The 19,999-nt window shown below is 41.6% G+C and overlaps 1 protein-coding gene across 7 annotated transcripts in view; it reads right to left on the reverse strand.

Moving 5' to 3' along the window:
- The window catches only part of MBNL2 (muscleblind like splicing regulator 2), a 149,323-nt gene that overhangs the window by 20,730 nt on the left and 108,594 nt on the right, over nt 1-19,999 (reverse strand). For 2 of the 7 annotated variants that reach the window (XM_031466228.2, XM_064493016.1), the window contains exons 5-9: nt 19,402-19,665; nt 12,807-12,860; nt 12,026-12,179; nt 4,894-4,929; nt 3,498-3,592 (exon numbers count right to left, since the gene is read on the reverse strand). In XM_031466228.2, coding sequence (XP_031322088.1) covers nt 3,498-3,592; nt 4,894-4,929; nt 12,026-12,179; nt 12,807-12,860; nt 19,402-19,665 — 603 coding nt within the window. The remainder of the gene's footprint in view (nt 1-3,497; nt 3,593-4,893; nt 4,930-12,025; nt 12,180-12,806; nt 12,861-19,401; nt 19,666-19,999) is intronic. The other 5 variants (XM_031466232.2, XM_064493017.1, XM_064493018.1 and 2 more) reach the window with 5 other exon arrangements.

Below are 19,999 nucleotides of genomic sequence, written 5' to 3' on the forward strand. Positions count from 1 at the left end.
ACTGCGTGTGTGGTTTCCAGGCATGACCTGGCTGTTACAGAACTAGGTGGATGCTCTGCTCAGACTCAGCTCCTCCCCCAGCTTAGGATTCACCTCAGTTTGAGCTGTATTAGCAGAGCTCCTTCATTTCTCCCCAAAGCAGCAGAGCGTGCTGCTATTGGGTTTCACTTTAAAGACAGTTTGTTTGTGGAAGATGTGACTTCCATCTATTTATAATTCTAGAGAGGGGCAGTATAGTGTGGTGGTTAAAAGCAAGGCCTCCGGAATCAAACTGCCCTGGGTTTGAATTCCAGCAAGACCATATACTAGATGTTTCACTCTGGCTAAGGTAGTTAACCTTTCTTTCAGTTTTACCATCTATAAAATGGGATGACAATAATCGTACTTATAACACTGTTGTAAGGATGGAGTGTACCTTATACATACTTGCTCTCTCTCATATATGATATGATATACAATAGAATACGTAATGTATTATAGAAGGCATTTAGAATAGTATCTTGTACATATAAGGAGTTTATAAATAATAATGATATAATTATTAGGTATAATTTGTGTATTAAGGCCCAGAGATCCTAACTGAAACAGAAGATCGCTGTCAGTAAATTTGTTGATTGTATTTTTGTTTACTTATCTACTCCCAGAGCTAAATAACCAAAAAACTGTTTTCTCTTTCCCCAAAGTATCTGGATTTTGTTGTCATTTAGTTTCAAACGGACAAGTCTAAGCTGAGTTCAAACTTTCACGCGGGCACCCTGACGGAGCCCTGAGGGTAGGTGGCATTCACAGGTCTGCTGCTCGTGCGTCCTGACTCACCGTGGGGTAACGTGGAAAGGAACACTGGACCAGGCTGTCATGGGACGTTCTGGTCTATCCTCTTCCTTCTATGAAGGACTTGTGTGTAATTACAGACACGTAGGAGATTTGAACTATTTGAACTGCCTGACTAAAGAGAGCAAATGAACTGAAAGACTGCCAAAACCCTACCACGTTTTGTGTTAAAGACAGATCGCTGAGAGAAGGGAAGGAAGGCAGGATGCTTCTCATTCGCTGAGCTCTGAACTCATCAGCACCACCTTCCATTCTGTTTGTGTCTGTGTTCTCCCGCGTTGGGGCGGGCACACCTGCCGAGGGACCAGGGGTCGGCTGGGTCTCGGAGCTGGAAGGGACCTCAGAGTCTGTCTAGTTCTAGTTTTCCTTTCACAAACGAGGAAACAGAGTCATCTTGTCTAAACGACCTACAGTTCACATGGAAACGGTTCCATGGGAGTTTAAAGGGTGAAATTCTACCAAGACGAGAACTTGTCACTTCACAGTCATCAGCAATCACTCTGAATTCTAAACTCTTGGGCACTGAAGGAATTTCCAAGTTCTCTTGTAGCTGCTTTGCTCTTTGAAACTTGTGGAAAATACATTAAGAATGTCCTATCTGAAAATCTACGTTTACCACTATTTCTTTTCCTGTTGTTCTCATGTGCAAGCAGACCTTCATCGAGAGCTGCTAGAGGATTTCTCTTCTCCATCACGGAGGTGCAGTCCAGGGACTGTCACATCTGATGAACTGCAAAACGCAGAATCTAGGATCCCTGAAGCTACTGCCAGGCACTCCTATAATTATACTTCTTTGGGCTTAACTGAAGTTAACTTGTTAGTTCCTTTACCAACCACACTCTGCTGTGAAGTGGTGTGTTTTAGCTTCTGAATAGTTCATGCTTCCTGCCTTCATAAACTTACACACCTGTATGCAGTCTCTCAAAGATTTTTCTACTAAAGGGAGCCAAAAATTTACGAGGCTGGAAAAATATTTATGAGATATGATTAAGAATTTATCATAATAAATAGACTTGTCTTGATCTTTCCCAGTCCTAGGAAAGAGGAATGTATTAAAAGTCCTTAACTTGCCACAAAGTCTAATGTTAAATTCCATCGTAGCAAATACTGTGTCACACTACAAACTTGTTTTCTTATGAAGGCACTGTTACAACTTCCGTCAAAAAGCATAAAAACATGGTTCAAGAAGGCAGGACTTAGACACAAAAGAAACACTTCCAGTGTCTCTACTAAGAATGACCAAGTGAAAAGAGGTGCTTTGAACCTAATAATGGAAGGATGCTCACTGTCTCCCCTTCTCCCACCCCATCATTTAAAACAACCTTCTCAGCTCAAGAAACTGATGTGCTGTTCTTTGTTAGACCTGCTAGGAGGCTGAGCAGGCTTTCCTTCGTGGGCAGTGGGCATTTCGAGGGGGCGAGTGAGGAACTGAGGCATCGTCAATATTGCCTCTGAGCGCCCACTGGGCACCCCCCTCCCTCCTCGTTCTTTTCTGCTTTAATCACAATTCAGAGGGCCTGGGAGGAGCCCACGGGATTGTACTTCTACTCCTGCAGTCAGGTGCACTCACATCTCTCTCTTCTTGTGCAGAAACCTCTAGCTCTGGACTCGCTTATTCACTGGAACAGGGAAGGAGAGTGAATCGGCAGAACGCAGGTGGGAATCCGCCATTTATGCACAGACATGATTTTTCCCAGTTTCTCACATTCGCTGGGACCTTCCCTCCAGCCTCCTCCTATAATATGTCTTGTCATCTTTTACCAATACAGTTGATTTTGTTTAAAAACAAAAAAAGGCTGTGTTAACAATAAAACCCAAATTCCTCTTCTATGAGGGGAGGGCATGCACAATAAAGTGTTTTCCGGGTGAGGTGAGAGCTGATGCTCCTATTCCTCTCCTGTGACCAGGGGCACGTGTTTGCAAGCTGGCTGCCTGGGGTCAGGACTAGAGAGGGAAACACCAACTGGCCCTCACTGAAAAAGTCCATCCATGGTCTTACTGGCACGTGCATTAAACCAAAGGATTAAACGTCCCTAATCAGTTACATCCAGCCTTTGAGAACTCGGTGGCCCAGCACTCCTCTTCCAGGATGGTTTGGCTCTTATGCCAGTATCTGACCAGATCGCAAAGCGGGAACCAAGTGAGTTTGGGTGCACACAGGACCAAGGTGAGATGTTAACAAGAATCATTCAGACCTCAAATATGACGTGAAGGAAAAAGAGGGGAGACTTTTCTAAGAGGAGAATTTCCTTTTCCTCCACCACAGATAATAGGGTCTGAATGAACTGAATCAGCACAGAGCCAGTTTTGAAGCACCCCCTCCCCACCCCCCAGCGTGCTTTTGCAAGTTTTCTGTGGCAATTCACAAACCACTGGATACGTGCTGCTGGACTAAAAGGAACTGAAGCCTGTCAGGTTAATTACACAATATTAGGTACGAAAACAAACAGTGCAACACAAAACATAGCTACATCATTATTTGCAGTAAATGTTAACTCTAAATAAGTGCAACCTGTCCGTAAATGCTGGCTGTAAACTAATCAAAAAAATAAAATTTGATGGATAAACATGAAAAAAAAATTCTCGTTGAGAATTTTTTTTTGTTTAAATATCAGCACTCATTTAGAGTTTGGGATTTGTGAAAGAAAGCTTTAAAAGGAGCAAACCTGATTGGCTGTGGCTGTTGCTGCGAAGGGGACACTTGTTGCAGGAGTTGTTGCTGCAGAGACAGTGGCTGACGTAGCGCTGTGCATCATGGGTACTTTCAGGAGGGGAACCATGGGAGCAATGAACAGGAGGGTGTAGCATTATGGTAATAGAAGTGGTATTTTGGCATGGTGAATATCAGAGCAGCAAGCCATCATGGGTTAAACCAGCAGATGGCATGCAATCACAATGCAAAGCAAGGAAGCATGGGAGAGAAATAAAAAAGGGAAAATAGCTTATTACAAGTACAATTAAAGGAAGTTTTAAAACATAATCAGTGATTCCCAGAAAGGCCAAAGCAGATTACTTTGGTTGATGTATTTATAAACATTTACGTCTAACAATAGATCATTCCCAATTCAGAGCCTACGGTGCCTGAAATAAAGGGCGCTTCTAAAAACACAAAATGTAATGTCCAAACGAGTAAGAGTACATGATGTTCATTTTTAATTATCATTCTAAAACATCAAAGGCTCAATATGTAGGCCTAATTTGGGTTAGAGTTTTTTTTTTTAATTAATTGTGATTAAATTGAATTTTGGGGGGTCAATTTGGGGCTGCTCGTTTGAACTGGAATTACTGGGGATGGTGGTCTAGCTGGGTCAATAAACAATGGAGCAAAAATCACGGCCTTGATGTAAATGCTAACATAGTCACTGTGGAATAGCCAGACAGATTTTGCCAATGTATATTTTCCTTTACTCTAAATGGAACTACCAGTCCATACGTCCTTAAGACAGCCTTTTGTACCAAGGCGTCGGAATGTGTCGGGGGTAGCTATGTATTCAGCATGAAAAGGTAACATCTAAGGGAATGGTAAAGTGCAAATACTCATTACAAAGAAATTAACACAGAATTAAAAAGGATAATAAAGCAAGGCAGTTTAGACATTTGTTTTCAAAATACATCCATTCATAATCTTTTAAGATAAATACTTCTGGGAAACTCTGATAACTCTAACACACAGCAAAGAGGAGGTACAGGCACACCACATGAAACTTTAAAACATTGATGAAATTAGCCTGCCTCTCTGATAGAGCTTTTTTTCTTTCTTATGCTAAACCGTAAAAACTATAAAGAGAAACAAAATACATATCATTAAAAAGCAGACTCGTACTTGTGGTTTTATGTTTTGCAGTGGTTGTTCTAACACAGTGGTTGCTCTAGTCACACTGAAATGGTCATCTCGTTAAATATACAAGTACATTTAAAAAGCCTATACGTTAACTCTAAAGCCAAATAAGCCTTCAGATCTACCAGTTCCTAAAGCATTTCTACCATCTCTGAAATAAATCTCAAACAAGTGAAGGAATTGTACATAATATAAAAGACAAATAAAAAAAGGTTGAAACCTACCAATACTGGTAGCGGGTGTCATGCACAAAACTGACCCTGCATGTCATGCAATGGTGGGTGGAAAAAAGTGAATAAAGGGAAAGAAACAGGTTAGCGGTTTAGAGTTAACATTCAAAGTGAGATTGAAGCACAACCAGAAATAAGTAGGGTTAGTTAACACAGTCCTTTAGAGTCATTCCTGTTTTTTCAGTGCGGACACAAACATATCTGACTTAGTTTAAGCCAATATTATTCGAAGTGCACTCCTTCGACTACACTTTTCACACTTTTGATTCTTATCCATCGACATGATTCTAGTAAGAATGGCATGTGATAATGCGGCAGCTCCTTTCTCTAAGACCTCACAGTATCTTACATTCTCCAGTTAATCCTCGGAGGTAGGATGTGGATATTTTACAGATGAAAAATCTGAGGCATAGTAACTACTCCAAGGTCATGCAGCATGGGAGTCAAGGGCAAGGCTGGAAATAGAATGCTATTCCTAAATCCAGGTCAGGTTTTGTATTCACTAGATCAGACTGACCTTATTGCATTAAAAGCTTGCTTGTTTGATTGTAAAATGTTTTGTGTCGCTAACAATAGGAAAATAAAGACAGGAATTAAGATTCCTTACCCTCCAAATCCAAGGGTGGCAGGGCAGGTGAATTTGAAAGCCCTCAACGTAGGAAGACTGAGTTCCTGTGACGGAATGACCTGGATGTGTCTGTGACCTATTTTCTGTCATGAGATTCATTATGATAAAGGAGTGGTGGCGAGCAATATAATCCAAACACTGTAGAGGCAAAACAGCACAGAACTGGGGCTGCGATACGACCACGGCCAGGGATTTTTGTTATGACCGCTATTAGGTGATCCCTGAGGGGGACCTTTGGCAAAACTCCTAGGAAATCTCAAGTTGATGTCTAGGTGGGTAAGGGCGAAGGAGGGAGGGAGGATTTCAGTCCTTCCTTGGAAGTAGTTGCCTTTCTTTTAAGTGGCCTTGTTAATGGACTTGAATCAGAAACCTGATCATGAACAGAGATGTTATGTTGTGGAATACTGAAAAAAGAATTATATTGAAAGGAATTATCTACTTCTGGTTCACTTCCTTAGTGTGAAAAATCAAGGTAACATAAGGATTGAGATAACTGAAGACTGGGTGTCATGTGGGTGCCAAAGAACATTTTTAATGAAGGTGTGCCCACTTAGGGTTTTAGAACTGCCTTCGGAGATCTTGATGAAGAATCCTGAGGTGTGTAGGTCTTTATTCTCACACCTGCGGAAGACTTTCTGCCTGGACTTCATTTTGATCAGGCTAACATTAACTAGTCAGGAAAAGAGGCTACTTAATCGGGCTACTGCTGGATTCTTCAGCAAACACGTGCTAACATAGCTTACTGAAAACACACACACACACACACACACACATACCTCCAAATCCTGTTCACAACACCCTGTCTTTCTCCAGCCCTATCTTCCTAATCTTCACATCCAAATTTCTGGAAAGTTACCTGCACATAAATTGTCACTCCCTTGCCCCCATTCATTCTTCAGTCCTCTCCAATCTTTCATCTCACCTCTCCACTCAGACTGCTAATGTCATCAGAGAGCTCCGTATTTCTGCAGTCAGTAGGGACCCTTCCATCTTCATCCATTTCCTAAGTCGTGGTAACATTTAGCACTTGGCTATTTTCTCTGTAATAAGCCACTCTTTTTCCTTGGATGTTCTAATAGTCACACACACACACACAGAGTATCTCTATATACTAGAGTTTTTCAGGGCTCAGTCTGGCTCCTTTCCAGCTATTCTATACTATTCTTCTGGTATATCATTCACTCCGCAGTATCATTCGATCTAGGATTTAAATACTATCTACATGCTCAAGGCATCCAAATATATGTATCCTGTTCAGAACTCTCCTCTGAGCTCCAGGTCCTCCATCTAACTGTTTACCTGGCCTTTCTACTTGGACATCTCACAAATGTCTCAAATTTTACAGGTCCAAGAGTCAGTCTTTCCCACGGAATCCTTTTCTCCATCCTGGGAAGACATCACCATCTTCCAATGGTGGAGAAGCTCAAGCCTCAACTGAAAAGTTCTCCCTGACACCACTTCCCCTCGTGAAATTCCCTGGTCCAACTCACCAATAAGACAAAGCAATTCTATTTGTAAAACGCATCTTGTGTTTGTCTGTTGGTCCATCTCGGCTGCCACTTCTCAAGTCCTGATCACCGTGTCTGGGCTCAGCTACTCAGTAACATCCTAACTGGTCTTCCTGCTTCCAGTCTTGTCCCCTCTTTAGTCTCGTCTCCACTCTGTTGGCAGAGTGAACCTTCCCCAATACAGTCTGTTCACTTCTCTGCTGGAAATGATTTATTGTCTTTTCATTGCATTTAGGATAAAGATTCCCATGGTCTAGTCTCCATCTCCCCAACTCAGCCTAAAGCCCCCTCCCCCTGACACCATGCTCCAGACAGATCAGCCTTTCATTTCTTTGAACTGAACTCATCACACCTTTGTCCTCCTTTTGTGCTTCCCACAAGCTGTCCCCTCTGGCCCAAATCATCTTTACACCCCTCTTTATTTTCCAGGTCCCAAAGTACATGCCATTTCTTTAGAAAACTGTTTAATTGTTCTTTTACCTACCTCCACATGCCATGTAAAGCAGTTTTCTATTTTAAATCTTAATGAACACTTTACTGGTTCATTCACTGTACTCATACAAAGTTCTAATTATATATTATATATTTTATATTAATTATATGGCTATTTACTGAACATCCACCTCTCCTCCCCCACTGTAAACTCTGGAGGGTAGGGTCCATGTCTGTCTACATCTACGGGGCACACAGTAGGTAGCCAATCATTTGAGTGAGTGTTCTCAGCCATCAGTGAGAGTGTATTGGGAGCTTTCCGTTCCTAAGACTTATTAAAGGACCCAGTTTGTGACTGATTTCATTTTAAAGTCAACCATGGCTGGATTCAAAGTTATCCCTATAAAAATTCCATATTCTCCTCTTGCATTCCAACGTGGATGGGCTTTCTTGGAACGTCTGCCTATCTTGGAGCGCATGTGAATGTCACTGGGTCGCAAGCCAGCAGTAGCAGCTCCTGCAGGCACACTGGGCTAGGAGTGGACACGTCCTTTGCCTTAAGTACAGAATGTGGCTGAAATGGTCGATCAGATTAATTTGATGAGTGTCTTCTCTGTGTGACCTGAAGGTTATATATGAATACTGGAAACACATACTTTTTGCAGTATGTGGCTGTCTTCCTCAATACCGGATTCTGGTCCTGATTTTCTTTTCAAGCCCCATCTCCGCCTTTTCAGCCCTCTCACTGCCCCCCACCCCCTGCCCAACACAGCCCCTTAAGTACTTGACACTAGAGCTACAACAGACGATTTGTTGCTCCTCAAGCACGCTCTTCCCAATCCATGCGGCTCCCCCGCCTGGGACGGTGCTCCCCACTGGTAAAAGTTTCCTTTCAAAGTCCTAAGTAAATTTCTCATTTTGGGGGAAGTCTTTCTTTCTCTGTATCCTTTGTTGTGACCACCTACTGCACGTCCAGTGGCCAAAACACATTGCCTCTTTCTCCTTCACTCCCAAATAGCTTTGCCCATTTCCTAAGAAAGCCCTTCACGCTTTGGATTATATTTGGTTTCTGCCTTGTTCTGAAGCCCTTTGTATGCCCATCCTGGCTTTGGAACCCAGAACATACTGTGTGTTCAAGAACCGCTTGCCGAACTGAATGGGCTAAATAAATTCTGCTGTGGTTGCACAGATACGGTTTCCAGCAAACACTGACAAATCTTTCACCCAGGTGGGTGACCACCTTACGAACAGCATGGTCTCTGATCACTAGGTGACAGCCGGGTTAGTACGCCCCTGTTCTACTTCTTCTGTATTTCCAACAGAATGAAAGAAATCAAGGGAGGAGTCAGTGGGTCGTCTTGTTCTGACTGGCAGAAGCATTTCGCTAAGGCACTAATCCTGTCAACCAAACCTCAAAAGTTTTCTGCTTCGGTTGCACAGATATTTCAGCTCTAGAATCTGTGAGTCAGAATTATCCGGACAAACCATGAGTTATATATTCTACTTTGCAGCACAGGCCCAGCCTCAGTTTCCCCATCTGCAAAATGCAAATCATTATGCCTGCCACTGGCGGACTATCTTAAAGAATAATGAGATAATGTCTATGAGAGCATTTACAGTAACTTAGAATAAACCTGTCAGAGAAATGCCAAGAATTATTACGCTGCTATTTTTGTAAGTGTGTGTGGTTTCTGTCACTTTCCTAACATAGCAAAGAAAAAGTAAGACTACTAGGTTAAAATAATTCCTATCAAAAAAGAAAAAAATCCCACTCACTGCAAATATGCTAGGGCATCAACCAAGGTGATAATTATATTAGCATGGTTTTGAAGAAGAATCCCGTATTTTGCATAATATATTGTATTTATATCTCCACAGCCTGGAGGCAGAATTCCTAAAATCCACAGTCACATTGTGTCAATGGGAGAATTTTAGTAGCATATTAAAAACTTCACTACGAATGATCTTTCAATAAAGGGTAACTTCCAGGAGAACATAAAAGGTTTTTTGTTTCATATTTATGATAATTGTTAGTGTAAAGTATTCATAGAAAAATCAAAATCTCTCAGTTTAAAAGTAATGAGCCCATTAGCTATCAAGTTAAAAAAGTTATTTTTGAACATCATCACTTAATTTGTCGAGTTCAAAACAATGATTAACAATGAATAATTATGATCATTATCACTTTAATTTAGGTTGAAAATGTGGTTTCTAAGAAAGAAAGCCTGAAATAAAAACTAGAGCCAAAATAAACACTGAACTTTCTGTTACGGATTTAAGTGGGAGAAAGATTATGCTAATTTCCTTTCTATAAAACTATTTTCTTTCATCATTCAAAACATGCAAAAACTTCTTAGAAGTTGAAATACCATTTCAGAGCATGAGATCCACATGTTTGTTCCCTATGACATTTATATCATGTTACAGGTGGGAATACGTCTAACCGACAGAATTAAGGGGGCGAGGACCCTCTTTCGGCTCCTAAAGCCCGTTCAGTTGAGGGCTGCCGGAGACACTTGAGCAGTTCCTAAAGAATCCAGCAGAGGGCGGAAGTGCACAACCACAGCAGTCCGTGCAGCCTGAGAGCCTTGGTACAAAGCATCTCATCGACTATAATCAGGTCATTGCAGATGGGATGTTCCTCGCTCTTGCTTTGGAAGGTTTTAAATGGTTTCCAGGTGAACTATTTTTAAGTGAGAACTTTTTCAGTGATTTAACAAATCGGTCATTACTGAATTGAAGTGTTAAATGTGAGTTAGAGGCCTTCAGTCTTTTGCACGGCTTAGCTCCAGGGTGTCAGAGGCATTCCCAGGAAATGGTAGCGGCGTTACTACCCAGTCTTCAGAAGCAGACTTGGCCTTTTATGTTTTTCCCCTCAGTATATTCTTCCATATTTTTTTCTCTTAAAATATCTAGTGACAAGGTCTATAAAATAAGACACTTATAAAAATCACACAGGACCTCGAGGTAAGTTTACCTTTTAGTAATTATTTTATAAACATTACTGTAACAATTACTGCTGTGCTATAACTGCACTGAAATGTCACTGGTTACGGCTGTAACAGGACAAGAGTGAAGCCCCAGAAAGTGCTGATTTAGAGACTGTCTCTACAGGCCTATGAACCTATTTTAAGAGAAGAGCAGAACTGAAATTAGAAAACTGAATCCTAAGAACCACTTTATTAATGTAATTTATATTTTCACTATAATAAATATTGTTAAAAAGTTAATTCAAATAATATATTTAATAATATTTCAAAATGTAGATTTTCTACAAAGAATCTGAGAGAAATATTTATTCAACTTCCTCCTATGCTAATTTCTGATATGCTATGAGGTTTAAGAAAATGGAGAACAAATCTGAAAAGTCCAACCATGTGGACTGGGATCAGTATGCTCTTTTTGATAAAAATGTTACTCATCTATACTGACCTTCAAGTCACTATCATGGGATGAAAATTTTGACTTCAAACTAAGAACTCAGTGGACAGTCTTCTCACTAAGGTCTAAGTCACTCCTTTTTTTTTTTTTTTTTGGACACTCTAGTAAGTTTTATTTTGCAAATATTATTCCTGCTTTCAGCACAGACTAAAAAGTCAAAACCACAGTCAATTTACAATGACTCCATGTTTGTGTGCAGTGTGTGTAGGTCTGTGGTCAGGGAGGTGGGTAAAAAATGGGGGAGGGTTGGTATGCATTGCCCTTTTGTTTCTTCAGTTTTATCTGATGTTTTACACCAAGTTCTAGAGGAGGCTGGTGTCATGTCATGTAAATGGAACTGGTCACAGAGCAACTGGGTTCTAGGTCTGGTTCTCACTAGTAGTGCCACCTTGGGAAGTCACTGCACATTTAGGGGGCCTCAGCTTTCTCATCTGTAAAACAATCAATTGCATGAGGAGATCACTAAGAATCCTTTAAAGTTCAAGACTGTATGATTAACAGAATTCATCTTTCAGTGGAATGACAGTTAAAGCACCTTAGCACCTAATAATGTCAGGCACTGGCTTAGGAACCGAGGATAAGAGTTCTCTAGATTTGTGAACTTGGTGGAAGTTGAGAAGGATGGAGAAAGAGACAGAATGGATGTAAAAACATGAGTAGAGGATTGCTTAAATTTGAATAGTCTTGTTTTTTTTAGTGCTCTGAATAGGAACAGAAAAAAAAGGTTAGTATTTACTGGGATTGCTATTTTTAGGTCATTCAGGGTTAATGACACATTTCAACTGTCACACATAAGAGGTCTTATTTACATAAACAACTTTACACAGCATGTGTAAATACAACAAACCAAAAGCCCTCACTGCTATTTGCTTCTCACGGGTTCCACCTGTCACTTAAGTCTATAAAATATTTGGCTTTAGAATCCTAATGGTCTTTGGCTATCATTCCAAGCAAGGGAAATCTACCTAGACAGCTAGGACAGTGATGAGTTTCAGGCTGTATTTATCATACCTTTCAAAGCCAACTAGATGCCACCAAACAGCTGAAAGGAATGAGAAGAAAGCACATGACCGGAAGGGCACACGGACACAGGACTTGGAACTGTCAGGGCACGTACCTGTGGGAATAAACGCCGTGTGCTGCTGCAGCTGCGCACTGGTGAGAGCCTGCTGGTAGTGCAAGACGCTGGGATTAAAGACGGTGCTGGCACCGTTGCTTTTTTCAAGTGCTTGTCTCTTTGGTAAAGGATGAAGAGCACCAGGAGGGAAGGCCTGGAAGGGAAGAATTGGATAAGACATGTATAACTCAAAGCAAACACCCCTTCAGTGTCCACAGAGATCATCAATTGCAACATTCTTTTTTAAAATGACAGCTAAGGAGATGCCTCTGCCATGCACCTTAATTTAAACAGCGGCAATGTCGCATGGGTGAGAATTTGTTATTGAGAGCGAAAGCATGATTTCTGTAACCCAAAATGGTAGCATCTTAACTAAGGAAAAGAAAAACTATCAAGCAACAACAACAACAAAAATGACTTTTAAAATGAGTTAAACTATTCTAAGGGGGGGAAGAAGCATGTGTGTTATTATTAATACCTATTCTTTCCTTTAACTAATGGCAATTTCTTGAATTTAAAGGTTAATTAGAATTATAATGAGCATTTTCTGAGCCAAGTAATTTTAAATTTGCTTCACTCTTTTGGAAAAGGTATTAAAATTTGTTAGGATTAATTTCTCCCACATATTACATATGAAAATGAGATGGATAAACACCTTATTGAATTTTTTTCATTAATTAATAATAATGATTGTTTGCAACCAATATTTTACAAGTAATACAAATCTCAGATGGTTCTCTGAAAAGCTACATGCAAAGCGAAAGGTGAAAGGTCAAAGTACCAGGTCTACAGATGCTTCGAGAGGTCGCTTCATTGCTTTGGCAGTCGACTGAGTCTTTTAATAACAGGCAGCGAGCACATGATGGCAGTGGGCCAATGGGATTCAAGCGAATTAACATACAGGTAAACAGCAAGCAGAGGTGCATCATGGGAACGGCATTGCATTGTGGATAGGTGAGAAGGAAAAAAATATTCTGAATGCAATATACAACGTACAAAACACTAGGCATGCACAACAACAAAAATGTTCTCTAAAGAAATGAATATTACACCTTAAATTAGTATTGAAGCAAAAATGCATCTACTATACCTTAGTTAAAAGCATATAAGAGAGTAAAATATAGATGTTTGAAATTCAGGAAAGTTAATTAAAACAGCAGCTTGCATACACACCATAAGCATTTTTTATATTGCTTCAGAAAAAAAATGCAAAACTTGTAAGGGCCACAGGATTGAAGAACTTCTGATAAGTTAGTTTTCAAATATAAAATAATAAATGCACTAAGTATAAGATCCAAGTTGAAAAAAAGACGTCTTAAACTTTTACGAAAATAATTTTTAATGAAGATCTAGCCCAACAAAATGAAGCGGCAAACTGAGACAAACAATTCAGGCAAAAAAATATTCAAACACAAGATTATTTAGGCAAAACTGTTTGGGTTTGGATCTTAATTTTTTGTCTGAATTATGTGGATAATTGTCTCAATTTTTCTCTTCACTCTGCTAGTGTGGATCTGGCGATGTGGAATAAGATTCCAAACTTAACAAGTTTTGAATTTGAGTCATAAGTTTCTCAAATGTCCCACTTTTATTCCATTGTACTGTTTCTAATGACTAACTTATCATCCATTCTATGTTTTCCAACACATTTGAAATTTTTCTTCAATTGATCTCAAACAACTTACCGGATTACCCTAAGAAGATACCCTTTAAAAGGTATTTAGTGTCCTCAGGTATCAAAATAATTTATATTTAATAATTCTATTTGTACTTTTAACTATGATCAGTGACAAACCCAGCTGAGATGTGGAACTCTTGGCTAGAACAAGTACAACAGCTAAAAATAGCAAAGAACTGCTTGGAATAATGGAAGTATATATTAACTTATAACCATACTTTGGGGCAGACAGTTTCCTTTAAACAGCTAAAATAATAATAATTAGTGATTGATTTAGACCACAATGAAAAAAAATGTTCCTATTCCTTGATAATTGTTGTGAAAATCCTAAAAATTTTATGATGGAATTCTGTGAAAATAAAGAAATTCAAAGGAATAGCTCCAATGCAAATAAAAAAATGAAATACCCCTTTTCTACGTTTAGCACAATAGGTAAATCCCTAAGGCTTGTAAAATAAATACAAAATGTTATATTCTAAAGGTCATTTGAAAGGAAAATGGGATAGTGTTAAATCCTCAAAATGGGAAACAATGAATGATACTCTCCTCGGCAAATTAAGAGCTGTTCATTATCATTTGATGACTCAGGATTAAAAGCACGGAGATCCCAGGAGATAAAGGAAACAGCTAAGGGTGGTGGCGGGGAGAAGAGACTAGAAATGAACTGGAAAGGACTATCGGTAAAGAAGAGGTTTAAAATGGCCAATGGAGAAAATGTTTTGGAAGGCAGTCTGGATAGAGGCCATCAAAAATATGAAATCACTGTTCCGCAAATAGGACTGTGAACATTTTTAAAAACCAACAAGCTTCACAATAAGAGAGCGTCTTTGTAACTGAACATTCTTTCCTCAAATGTAAGTTTGACATGATGTAACTTTCAGGACAACACTTTTGTTTCAAATCTTTCATTCCTGTATAGCTTTACATGGCTAAGCAATGCAATTTTTTTTTTTTTTGCTTATATGAGTTTGTATTAACTATATAAGGCTACACAGCCTGTTCTCACGGAGTACACTGAGAATATTAACTGGATGGTTAAATTCGAAATCATTTTGGCCTCGACTTTCTGGATTCAATTCTTCCCTCACTTTTCCAGCCCTTGGGAATCTACTTTGGGGTGATCTTTTCTGATATGCGAAATCGAAGAGTGATTATGTCTCCAAAGGCTGGTATTTATGTACAAAATTTTGATTTAACAAGGCATCATTTAACGAGGTCTCCAAGTAGAAAAAGAAATATTAGACATTTCTCCCTAGGATAATCACCTGAAAGGTTAATGTTCTTTGTTTTTTCTGATCTTAATTTGATGAAATGTAATTTTGACAGAAATTATAATAACGTAGGAACTGAAAGAAACGAAGAGCTCTAAATTGAGCTGGACTGTGACAGCATCTCCCTCTCCACCGCTCCCTCCTGTGGGTTATCTTTACTGGATGCAAATATCTCGTCTTTTCAAGGAGGTCATGGAGGTCGAGCGTACATATCAGTAGCTTGCACACCTCACACTTTGAGGCACGTATGTAGAATGTATTTAAAACACTGCATGGATGAAGAGTCATGTTATAAATACGGCCTTGCAGTACACAGATGTTCTATTCTAGAGGATACGATTTAGCTGCAGCAATATGTTTAGCAATATTGAAAGATCTTCAGGCTCAGAACAGCCCTTAGAGACCGCCAAGCCTGATGCATTCTGGGAGTTTCCCTAGGCGCCTATATGCAGAGAACGAGGTGTTGTTTAATTGAGCCCCTACTACATTCCAGGCACTGGGCAGCCATTCCTGCTGGCTTCACCAACATTTCTGACCCCCTGCCCTCTCTGGGCCTTCCCCAGCCTTGTGGACATGCAGCCAGGCTTTCCGTTTTCTGGATCAAGGAGCAAGCCAACCTCACGGCAAGGCAAGCAGACTGTGGGCCTGGCCTGCCAGGCAAAGGCCAAATCTGAGGAGCCAGGAAACGCTGACGACAACAATCAGAGCTGCCGCTGTCATGTGGAAGAGGAGGATGTGGACAAGGAGGGTGGAATTCAAAGTTCCTGTATGTGTTTTCTCAAACAACTGAAACTTATCTGGCCAGTGGCAGCTGGTCCTGTTTCCTTTCACAAAATCAGTATCTCCTGGGGCAGCCCATTTAGGTGTGTGTGTGTGAGGAAAGGCTGCGTGCTTGGAGATCAGCTATCCTTTGTGCTAAAACGACCAAAGAGAAGCTCTGACTGGCTGATTTTCACGTTTGAAGGACGCTGGAACGGAGGATGCTCCTATTTTAAGAGGTTGTAAAAGAATAAGGCTCTATAGGAAATAAATGTCTCCTTTTCTGGAATCAAAGCTTTAAATTCATTTTCAGGGTCCAGTTAATCAAAAGAAGGGGAAATCCCCAGACAATAATTAAAAACTGCTACAGGAATTCTTTGTAGTCAGATATGGAACCCAGGTGAATAGAATATTAATATCTTCTGACTGCAATCATCACTCCCATTTGTCCTTTTAAATCAATAAAATAATAGCTTTTCTTCTGTATACTGAGTAATCTTGCCACTAGAGCTAAGAATACCTTCACTTTATCCAACTGCAACTAGACTGGTTTCACATGAGCCTCTCACTTCAACTAAAAAGACATGACAGGTTCAGTAATTTTCATGTCATTGTCAGAAAGAAGCTGGCTTTTGTTCTGAAACTACGTTCCTCGGGGTTGTCTTTGTGGATGCTGCCAAGATCACCTGAAATATCAGAACTCCAAACTTGGGCACAGTGTAACAATCTAGGAAACATGGTAACTAAATATACTGACATACATCCACAGCAACCACCTCTGTGCATCTTGCCGGTACGAGGTGAAAATGCGCAGAAGAGCACAGAGAGGAGTACAGTCGAGGTACAGGTATCAGGCTGTCTGTGCAAATGGCCATTTCTTCTCTTACCTCCATCAACCCAGGTCATCTACCATCAACATATTCTAGGTGCACTGTCCCTCAGTGACTGTACAGCATACTGATTGCGGGTGTAAGAACTGGTACTTCTAGGTAATAGGCAGATAAATCAAGGTGCAGATGAATTTTCAGGGCTCAGCTCTAAGGTCACTATTAGTACCAGTGACTTGTTGTATTTAACAGGTATGTGAGGTATAGGGACTAATTTCTTCATAGTCTCAGAATCTCCTCTCATACCCTAGTGGCCAGAGAAAGCCAACATGATCCAGGTTGAGCCAGTCATGGCATGCTATGACTCTGACCACAAGGACACCACCAAAATGACCCGCTCCTTTTTTTGTTTTTCTAATTAGAGCTGGTGTAGAAGATACTGGTTTCTCTCTTGTCAAAAGAGGTAAGAATGTGTCCCTACAGGTGTCCAAAGCCATGGTCATATTGTCTGAAGAAGCTGGTCTTGAAGAATAGAGCTGATATACCAAGAAAAACCAAAAAAATGAAGACAAAGATTTACTGGTTTTCAAGTTTCTGGATCCAGGCACCCCTGAACCCTATTTTATCTCTACTATCCTTGACGGCACTAAATGATCTAGGAAAGCTCAACTTTCTCATTTAAGCTACTTTGGTTGAGCTCTTGTCTCTCGAAATCAGAGTCCTGACTAGCCCTGGAGACATCCTTGGTACCTGGTTATGATTTATAATACTAGCTTAATGTAAAAATGTGTTCTCTGTGCCCAACAATCAGCATACCAGTCAGAATAAACTTGGGCTGCCTACGAGAACGATTACAATGAAAAACATTTTACTTCTCATAGGATGAGATCTTCACTAAGAGCTGGTAAGGTGCAGACTGCAGAAATGCATAGAAGACCTCATTTGCTCTCTAAAAGAATTCCTTCTTCATCAGCCTTAAGTAACCAATTTCTCATCTCCCCTCCATTCCCCTCACCCCCTACTCTGAATTATAATCAGTTTTGAAAACCACTATTTTACTAGAACAAAAAAGGGGAGAACTTATCTATATTGTACTGACTGCCTTTTAGGGGATGCATACATTCCCACATACACAGAAACTCACACATCCAGAACAGTTATGTCCAGTGACACAAGAATGAGAAGGACGTGAGGAAAATACACTAACGGGACAAGGACTCTGAGAGGAAACAGAGAGAGATGAAGGACTCAGTGCTCAAGATACTGGAAATAAGCTCAGATTGGAAAGGTCTGAATGAGCACACAGGCCACACTCAGGGGCGATGACGTAAAGGCAGGCTCTGCCTTTCTGTCCGTATCCCTGCTGCTTATCATGGGGTCAGGCCTTTAAAAACATTTGTGGAAAGAATGTGGACTAACAGGAACTTGTTTGTATAAAAGCTACCCTGGCATGTTGATCACTTATCAGTGTATGAGGTGGTGGTCCTTAGTTAGAATAATGTGTTTTAAACTATATCTTTCACCTCTGAAGCCATATCTGTCTTTCCCAAGGGATGACTAGCCACCGAGTCTTTCCTGGCCCACTGGACCCCTTTATGCGTTTCCATCCTGTCACCGAGGAACACTATCGCTGTCACTTACTAAACTCCGAGCTCCCTGAGGGCAAGGAAACCTATGTAATTTATTTATTCTACCCAGCCAATGCCTGATGCCTGGCAGGTCTCATTATGTTTTGAATAAATGGATGCCCAGTGCCTATCATATATTAACACAGACTTCTGACAAGCCAGAGATCTCACATTAAAACAAATTAATTCTACAACCTAGTATGACACAAACTTTGCTGCACATTGGGATCGACTGGGACCTTCAAAAGAAAAAGAAAAAAAAAAAAAAGGCTCCTGCCCAGACCAATTAAACAAGAAACTTGGGCGGAGGGACTGACGTTAGAACCTTTCAAAGGCTTCTCAGGTAATTCAAAAATGCAGCTAAGTTTAAGTGTTCTAGGCAGGTGCTTCTCAAATGTTAGTGTGTACACAGAACACCTGGGGATAGTTTAACATTCAAATTCTGATCCAAACGGTCTGGCGTGGGGCCTGAGAGTCGTGGGGCACAGGCTCGGGGTTGGGGTGGGGTGGGGGGGTTGCTGCTCATCTCTGAGGGACAGGACAGTGACTCAGGGACTTGAGACTGCGTTCCAGGCCTTTCCAAAAAAAATTTTTTTAAGCGCCAGCCAGTGCAGCTCCATCTTCGTCTGTTTCACGATTTGATGTTCCGCATAAAATTTCATTTCGGGGGAGCAAGTCTAAAGCATGGCCCCCGTGAGAAGTAACAGAGGAGGGGAGGAAGCCGGAGCAGGGAGGAGCCAGTCGCCGCCGGCTGCCTGTTGCGGGCTCCCGGGCTCCCGGGCTCCGGGCGGCTGTCTCGGAAGTGCTGCTGCCTGTCTACCGCGCAGCTGCCGGCCTCCGGCTTTCTTTTCCACCCTCTCGGGCTCCGGGGCCCGCCTTCCTGTTCATCCCAGCTCCGAGGAAGAGCCCAGGCCGGTCCGGCCGGTCTCACGTCTCAGGGCAGGACTGGACGTGGGGAAGGGCGCTCTGCGCGCCCCGGGTTCCCTGCGCCCCAGGGATTTACTTATTGTGCTGAAGAAGGCAAGGAGGGAGGGACAAAACCAAACGGAACAGAACAAAAAGGGGGAACCACAACAGAACTTAGGCAGCGGAGCAGCAGGAGCAGCAGCCCGCCCTATCTCCCGGCGGCCGGGGAGCACCTCGGTCCCCGTGGAAGGCGCGGCTCCGGGCTCGCGGGGCGGAGGAAGGTGCGCGGCGCGCGCGCCCCACTTACCATGACTGTGGCCGCGGCCGCGGCTGCCTGGGCGGCCACCGCCGCTTGGTTGGCTTGGTGCTGCGCAGCTTTGATTTTGGCCTGCAAGTGTGCAGGAGGGTGAAAATATTTGCATTTCTCCCTCATGCAACGCCCCTTTATGTAATCCATACAAACGGTTACGGTGTTGTCGTTTGTGTCGATCATGGTGCTGTCGGCGGGGTGTGCAAAGCGGCAGTCGGTCTCTCCCCGGGCACAGTTCCCTCGCTGGAACTCCCTGCATACCTAGGACACGGGGAAGAAGAGCAGACGATGCGAAAGGAGGCCTGGGGCTGCGGGCGGCATCTGCCAGCACAGCCGTGGGTGTTAGAAAAAAAAAGGGAGGGGGGGGATAGATGTTTTTCCTTTTAACGGTGGCTTTGGTGCCATTTGCAATACAAATTCGATTATCCAGAACTCAGGTAGCCAACTGGAATCATCTCTGGCAAACTAATTTGAGTTCTGCTTCGCTCTCGTTTCTGGGATGAGAATCTATATTGAGAAAGTAAGTCCAAATCTGCAAGTTAGCTAAAATAACAAAGAAAAATCAACAAGGAAGACCGCCCCCACCCTCCACCAC

Source organism: Camelus dromedarius, chromosome 13 (genome assembly GCF_036321535.1).
Source record: "Camelus dromedarius isolate mCamDro1 chromosome 13, mCamDro1.pat, whole genome shotgun sequence".
NCBI lineage: Eukaryota > Metazoa > Chordata > Mammalia > Artiodactyla > Camelidae > Camelus > Camelus dromedarius.